Source organism: Microtus ochrogaster, unplaced genomic scaffold, assembly GCF_000317375.1.
Source record: "Microtus ochrogaster isolate Prairie Vole_2 unplaced genomic scaffold, MicOch1.0 UNK186, whole genome shotgun sequence".
Classification (NCBI taxonomy): Eukaryota; Metazoa; Chordata; class Mammalia; order Rodentia; family Cricetidae; genus Microtus; species Microtus ochrogaster.
The window spans coordinates 152,446-160,331 of record NW_004949284.1 but is presented as its reverse complement, the minus strand read 5'-3'; the positions used below and the strand labels follow the sequence as shown (position 1 = coordinate 160,331).

General features: G+C 38.9%; 1 protein-coding gene across 1 annotated transcript in view; it reads right to left on the bottom strand.

Moving 5' to 3' along the window:
* Lyz (lysozyme) overlaps nt 1–7,049 on the bottom strand; it is a 17,130-nt gene extending 10,081 nt beyond the window's left edge. The window contains exons 1-2 of the mRNA XM_005372110.2: nt 6,826–7,049; nt 5,004–5,168 (exon numbers count right to left, since the gene is read on the bottom strand). Coding sequence (XP_005372167.1) covers nt 5,004–5,168; nt 6,826–6,961 — 301 coding nt within the window. The 5' untranslated portion in view covers nt 6,962–7,049. The remainder of the gene's footprint in view (nt 1–5,003; nt 5,169–6,825) is intronic.
* Nucleotides 7,050–7,886: the final 837 nt, after the last annotated feature.

The window sequence follows — 7,886 nt, the reverse complement described above, 5'->3', positions numbered from 1 at the left end:
GCACTTGGGAGGCAGAGGCAGGTGGATCTCTGTGAGTTCGAGACCAGCCTGGTCTACAAGAGCTAGTTCCAGGACAGGCTCCAAAAACCACAGAGAAACCCTGTCTCGAAAAACCAAAAAATAAAAAAAAAATAAATGACCTGAAAAAAAATATATGATCATTTCACTGGATGCTGAAAAAGAATTTGACAAAATCCAACACCCCTACATGATAAAGGTCTTGGAGAGATTAGAGATACAAGGATCATATCTAAATATAATAAAAGCATTATACATCAAGATGACAGCTAACATCAAGTTAAGTGGAGAGAAACTCAAAGCCATTCCACTAAATTCAGGAAGATGACAAGACTGTCCACTCTCTCCATATCTCTTCAATATTGTGCTTGAAGTTTTAGCAATAGCAATAAGACAACATAAGGAGATAAAGGTAATTCAATTTAAAAAGGAAGAAGTCATACTTTAGTTATTTGTAGATGATATGATAGTGTATATAAGTGACCCCAAAAACTCCTACAGCTGATAAATACCTTCAGTCACATGGCAGGATACAAGATCAACTAAAAAAATCAGTAGCTCTCCTATACACAAAGGATAAAGAAGCAGAGAGGAAAATCAGAGAAACATTACCTTTCACAATAGTCACAAATCACATAAAATATCTTGGAGGTTACACTAACCAAGGAAGTGAAAGACCTATTTGAAAAGAACTTTAAGTCTTTGAAGAAAGAAATTGAAGAAGATACCAGAAAATGGAAATATCTCCAATGCTCTTGGATAGGATCAATCAAAATAGTAAAAATGGCAATCCTACCCAAAGCAATCTATAGATTCAATGCAATCCTCATCAAAATTCCAATGCAATTCTTTACAGACCCTAAGCAATAGAGCAGAGGGTACCTGAACTGACCTTGCCCTGTAGCCAGAATGATGATTATCTTAAATATAACCATAGAACCTTCATTTAACAACAGATGGAAACAGAGGCAGAGAACCACATCAGAGCACTGGACTGAGCTCCCAAGGTCCAGTTGAAGAGTGGAAGGAATGAGGGTATGAGCAAGGAGGTCAAGACCATGAGGGGTTCACCCACTGAGACAATTTGCCTGAGCTAATAAGAGCTCACCAATTCCAACTCGACTGGGAGTGAAGGAGCATGGCATCAAACTAATCCCTCTGAACGTGGTTGACAGTTGGGGCAGACCGAGGGGCCACTGGCAGTGGCACTGGGATTTGTCACTACTGCATGTACTGGTTTTTTGGGATCCTATTCTTGCTCAAACTAGATGTAGTAGAGAGAGCCTTTGACTTTCCACTGGGCAGGGTGCCTTGCCCTGGCTTAAGACTGGAGAAGGAAGGGTGGGAAGGTGTGTGGAGGGAGTGGGTGGAGGGGAGTAGGAATTTGGATTAGTATTTTTTAAAGTAATAATAATAATAAAATAAGTTTCATCGAGTCCTGCAGTGGTGGAGCTCACCTTTAATCCCAGAACTCGGGAGGCAGAGGCAGGTGGATTTCCATGAGATTGAGGCCAGCCTGGTGTACAGAGTAAGTTCTAGGACAGGCTCCAAAGTTACAGAGAAACTCTGTCTCGAAAAAAAAAGTTTCATTTAAAAACATAAGTCTATGTTATTTTGTTTGATAAAATAATATCTATTTAAGAATTAGATTATTTGAACATGCATTCTAAAGAGTTTAAAAACAAAATTTGATATTAGTAAGTTGCTCTAGAATCTTTCAACACAAAGAGTATATCAATACACACAGAAGCCTGATGTGGGATTCCCCTCTGTATGCTGTGAATACCATTGGTTAATAAAGAAACTGACTTGAGCCCGTGATAAGGTAGAGTAGAGCTAGGCAGGGAAAGCTAAACTGAATGCTGAAAGAAAGGAGGCAGAGTCAGGGAGAAGCCATGGAGCCAGCACTGGAGATAGATAGGCCTGAACCTTGCCAGTAGGCCACAAACCTCATGGTAAAATATAAAATTATAGAAATGGGTTAAATTAAGATGTAAAAGCTAGCCAATAAGAATTTAGAGTTGCAGCATTGTTTGCCATAGCCAGAATCTAGAAACAACCTAAATGCCCCTCTACTGAAGAATGCATAAGGAAAATGTGGTATATTTACACAATGGAGTACTACACAGCAGAAAAAAATAATCACATCTTGAATTTTGCAGGCAAATGGATGGAACTAGAAAAGATCATTGTGAGTGAGGTAGCCCAGACCCAGAATGACAATTATCACATGTACTCATTCATAAGTGGTTTTTAAACATAAAGCAAAGAAAAACAGCCTACAAATCACAATCCCAGAGAACCTAGACAACAATGAGGACACCAAGAGAGACATATAGATCTAATCTACATGGGAAGTAGAAAAAGACAAGATCTCCTGAGTAAATTGGGAGCATGGGGACCATCGGAGAGGATTGAAGGGGAGGGGAGAGGCAGGAAGAGGAGCAGAGATAAACATAGAGCTCAATAAAAATAAAAATAAAAAAAGAAGTTAGAGCTAATAGGTCAAGCAGCAACTTAATTAGTATAGCTTCTGTGTGGTTGTTTCTGGAATTTGGGTGGCTGGAAAACGAACAAGCAGACTCCTACTACAGAAGCCAGTTGGACAAAATATCAGTTACTCTGTGGTTCCCTGTCATATGGTCTTTATTACAGTAATACTTTCATGTGTATATGTTAAAACTGTTTAAAAAAAAGAAAAAAAATAACTGTTTATAATAAGATTTATTCTGTCAACAATGACTGATAACAATATCTATAACTACCCCTAAGTCAGAAAGGAAATATACAGGACAAACACCAATAAAGCCACTTACAATTAATTAGTACATATTTCAGAAACTTTCATTAGTTACAAAATGACAACTTTTTGCATGTTTATTTTTATTAATTTTAATTATGTGTCTGTTTACTGGTGAGTGCATGTGAGTATAGGTTAAACAATTCCCATCCACTTTTAATGATACCAACTCTTTATTTTTTAATTTTTATTAATTTAACATGTGTGTCTCTGTGTGGTGATATATGTGCCAGTGAACCTGTACATGTGTGTATGTGTATGTAGAAGTCAGAGGAAAGCCCCAGGAACTGTTCCCTAGATAGTCCACATTGTTTCTGAGACAGGGTCTGCCATTTGAACTGGCTTATGCTGGTTGGCCAGTGCGCCCCATGGGTCTGCCTGTCTTGGACTCCCCAGGCCTGGTCTTACAAATGCATGTCATCAAACTCAGCTTTTATTTGGGTGCTGAGGGTTAAACCTATGCTTAGGGGGCTCTTCTGTCTGAGTTGTCTTCCCAAGCACTATGTATTTTGCTTATTCATTCAGTGATTTTAGAGGCAGAACCCGGGGCCCTCTGAGTGGTAGGCACGGTATTCTATCACCAAGCTATGCCCTAAGACTAATGTCTTCCTTAAATAATCTTTATGTGTACAGAGGGCTGTGAAGGTATACAGCAGGTGACAACTAGTTTTCAGCAGGTTAACCCACCAGATGAATGACTCTCTGGTGGAGAGTGCCACCTGGTAATGTCATGGAATTACTGACTGTAAATGACCACTTGTCCCTGTCTGTAAGTTCTCTCATGTGCCACTTCATTTCTTCCCTAAGAACTGCTGTGGATGTTTTCCCATGGCTTGTGTTTACCTCATGTAAATATTCCATCTACTGGGCACGCATATAGCTGTGTATGGTCAGGAAGATAATTTCTGCTTAAGCTGTATAGTTGTGATGAACAGAAGTAACACTAGGATAGTTTTCATTATTCAGACTGATATAAGAAAGTAATAGTATTCTCAGTCACAAAGATAGCTAATTTTAGACTTCAGAACAAATTCAAAGCAACCTGGTTACCCCTGGAGATGAATATCTGGTTACTCCTGAAGACAAATGTACAAGGTCATTTTCCTAGGTATTATTTATTGCTGATTCCGACTAGAAGCAATTTAGTAAACATAACTTTCTCAGTAAATGACCTTTTGCACATAGTGCAAGCATTAGTTTATATTACAGGCTCAAGGTTCAGCCAACTAACTTAACTGTTTATTTTCTGTCTGGAAACCCTGAGAACCCTAACATTTAGGCTTCATGTCCAAGTTTTACTCACTGGCCAGTCAATGTGACATCCCAAGTCTACAAGAAATTGTGTGGCTTATCTTGTGTTATGAGAAAGTGTTGGACCTGAAAATGTAATTTTTCAAAGTTTGGCTGTGAGAGGAGTGGAAGTTTAAAGAGAGGAAGCTGTGCAGAAGAAGACAGCTGTGGGAGAGAAATGGAAAAGATGAAAAAGATGAAGCCTGAGGAAGTGTGAGGGAGTGGAGAGTGGGTGAACGATGTAGAAGCATGTGTGTGAGAGTGAATCCAGAAAGAGAGCTGTGTGAAAGAGCTGTGCCTAGGAGCTCTGTAAAGTGCTGCACGTTGTAAAAGAGATGTATAGCCATGGCTGTGTGGAGATTTGTAACTGTGTGGAGGCAAGGAAGATGAAGCTCTGTAGAAAAGATGTAGAAGAGAAAGAGATGAAAAGAAAAATACACAGCTATGTGAAAACTGTGTGTAAGATGTATGGCCATATAGGAGAGAGATGTATGTGTGTATACATGTATGTATGTATGTGTGTATGTATGTAAAGAGATATGTAGCTATATGTAAAAATGTAGCTCTATGAAGACAGAGATATTTTTAAAGAGAATTATTTAAGATGAAGCAAAAGAGAAAGCTGCCACCAGAAAGCATATGCTTCCTTATTTACCCCTCATCAAGAAAAGTCTAGCCCTTGACACATACATGAATTTTTTGCATACTCTGGGTGCTGACCCGGAGGCTGGATCCCCCTGTTAGCAATAGATGTGTTTAACAATGACTTTCTAACAGTCCAGACAGTCTCCCAGGTTCCTGATGTTTCCATCAGTGTGTCTCCTGCGCAGAATCTCTGCTCTTGCACGTAAGAGCAGGTGAGTTGTTCCCTATCCCCCTAAACCTGCCGTCTTACCACTGCAGGGTATCCCACAGGCGTTCACTGCTCTCGGGGTTTTGCCATCATTGCACCAGTATCGGCTATTGATCTGAAATATCCCATAGTCAGTGCTTTTGTCTCCAGGGTTGTAGTTTGTAGCTCGTGTGTTATAGTTACTCTCATGCTGAGCCAAGCACACCCCTAGAAAGAAAAAGAATATTGATCAATAAGCAACAACTGCAAATGATTCATATTGGATACCAAAATTAGCTCCTTGAGATGGCTGTATTTTACAAGTGGTTTATTTTATAAGTAAAATCATATGATTAAGTTATAAACTATGCTACCACTAGTTCAGGCCAGGTCTGGCTGTGTTACTCAGGGTAGTCTCTGCCTTCAAGTTATTGTTACATCTCTGCATTTCAAGTAGGTGTAACTGCTATACCTAGTCAGCACGTGATTTTCAAGTATCCCAAAGAGAATCTCTTTGAGGACAAATCAATTTGCACGGAGAATAAACAGGATAAGGTACTTTTAAAATATTCAGGTGGATGAAGCAGTCACAGTGGTGTTCACTTTTATTCCCAGCAGTTGGTAGTCAAAGGCTGGTGAATCTATGTGAGTTTGACACCAGCCTGGTTTACATAGCAAGATCCGAGCCAAACAGTGCTATACAGTGAAACCATGCTCCCTACTCCACAAAATAAAATAGCTACTTCTTTTACTGCTTTTCCCTCCCCCATCTTTCATCAATACACTTCTGCCTAAAATAAAAACACAAATAGTAGTTAGGTGAATTTTATAAATTAATATAGTTATAATTAACATGTTTATAATTAATATATTTATAATATGGTTAATTTCTAAATTAGTATTAATATTCATGTTTATATTAAATTATTAATATTAAGCATATAAGCTATTAGAAAAATGAGAATTTCCTCAGAGAGATGTTCTAATAACAAGGTGAATTTGCATGTTAAGATAGAATTCTTTTTTTTATTTTCTGTGTCACTAAGAATACTACTTTTGCACAGAACATGCCATCTCCTGCCTTAGTGTCCCATTGCTTGTATTCCAGGAGTGTGTATCTTCACAAATGGTTGGTGAGAATATTGAAAGCAAGAACATTAGACTAGGAAGGGCTATTCTTCCCTCCATCCATTCACCCATTCATTCACACATACACACATCCACTCACACATCTGTCTGTTCACTTGTTCAGGGACAATTAGTTATTGAGTAGTAGCTGCCTTAATTGAATCTGAAAAGCACGCTCATTACAATGACGTAGAGGGAGTAAGTCATGAACAACTTTTCCTCATCCCTGTCTTCCATTATACAGGATGAAAGGTCACCCCATAGTGAAGAAGCATATTAAATCATTCATGTTCTGATCCATCAGACCTCATTTCAGCAGCAAGTTGAAGGAAATCAGATCCTCTGCCCTATAAAGGAAGTTCAAAATTTTTGAAAAGTTTTCTCCCAAAAGGTTCATACCATAGTAAGAGCAATGAAGACAGATACCAGTCACTCCAGCTTCTGAGAACTCAAGTTCTGAATGAGTGAGTCCTCCCACCTTTTCTCAGCCCCCTGTGGACTATTGAGTCTGTAGCAACTGGAAAACCCAGTGTCACTCCAAGAGCACCTCAGGTCCTATTACCTTAGACTAGCAAAGGTGTCCCTTCCATGTCCTCACCCCAACATCTCTGATGAAAAAGACAAAGACTTTAGTTTTTATTAAACCAAGTCAAATACACAGGGTTCTAAAAGCTTATGGGCTCCAGTTCCCACTCTGCTCACTCATTGCTTCCTTATACCTGTTCTGTAGGGGTTTCTTATCTAAGAAGAGACTTACAGTTGGCCAGGCTGACTCCCCTGTAGCCATCCATTCCATTTCTTTTCAGAGTTCTGGCGAACTCACAGCGTTCATAGACCTTAGCCTGGACAGTGACAGAAAGCAAGAGGAATCCCAGGGTGAGGAGAGCCTTCATGTTGACCTGGAAGCTGGATCTGCTGCAGGCTGACTAAAGAAAGCAAGCCTGGTATTTAAGCATCCTCCAGGTTCCTCCTTTCTCTTGTAGCTGTGGTCTCTAACTTTTGAACTATGTGTAAAACAGGAAGTTCCTACAATTCTGCCAGTTTGACCTTCTTTTCCCACAAGTTTGATAAGAGATGTTCTGGGGGTCTAGGAGTAAGTGCACAGTACTTATTTTAAAGTGCTTAAATTTGTGGCTCTTTAAGATAGCAAAGGTAGTTCTGCTTCTGCATAAGGATTTTTTCTTCAATTTTATTATGAAGCTACACAACCAAAAGAAAAAAGACACAACTAATATTTACAGTTAAAAACCAGCAACTACTTTTCGCCAACATTCCATCATATCAAATTATTGTTTGTGCATCCACCATTCTGCATTGATTTTTACTTGATCATTTTATTTGTATGTTTCCCCCCAAATGGACCTGCTGCCTGTAGCAGTTCTCTAGAAGGCTACATCATGTAACATCTCATTGCTTAGCCAGTTTCTACTCTAGAATGTTTTCATTGATGTTGTTCGTTTTGTGTTACTATTATAGGTGAGGCTCCTATTAACATTGTTCCTAGCTCCTTTTACACCATGCCTCTCCTCTCCATGTTAAATCATAAAGGGTCACCATAAGCAATAGCACTTCAAAACTCAAGTGGAACCAAACACATAAATCTAATGGTTTGTAACCTTTAAAAGAGATCATCTGAGGAGACTGCTGGTATTTTTCAAATAATGTTTTTATTTGCTGTTACAGAGAAGACAATAACAAAAACTTTCCCATCTTTAATTATTATTTTTATTTTACATGTATATTTATTTTTACCTGCATGTATGTCTATAGACCCCAAGTGTGCCTGGCCTTATGGAGGCCAGAAAAGGATGTCAGATC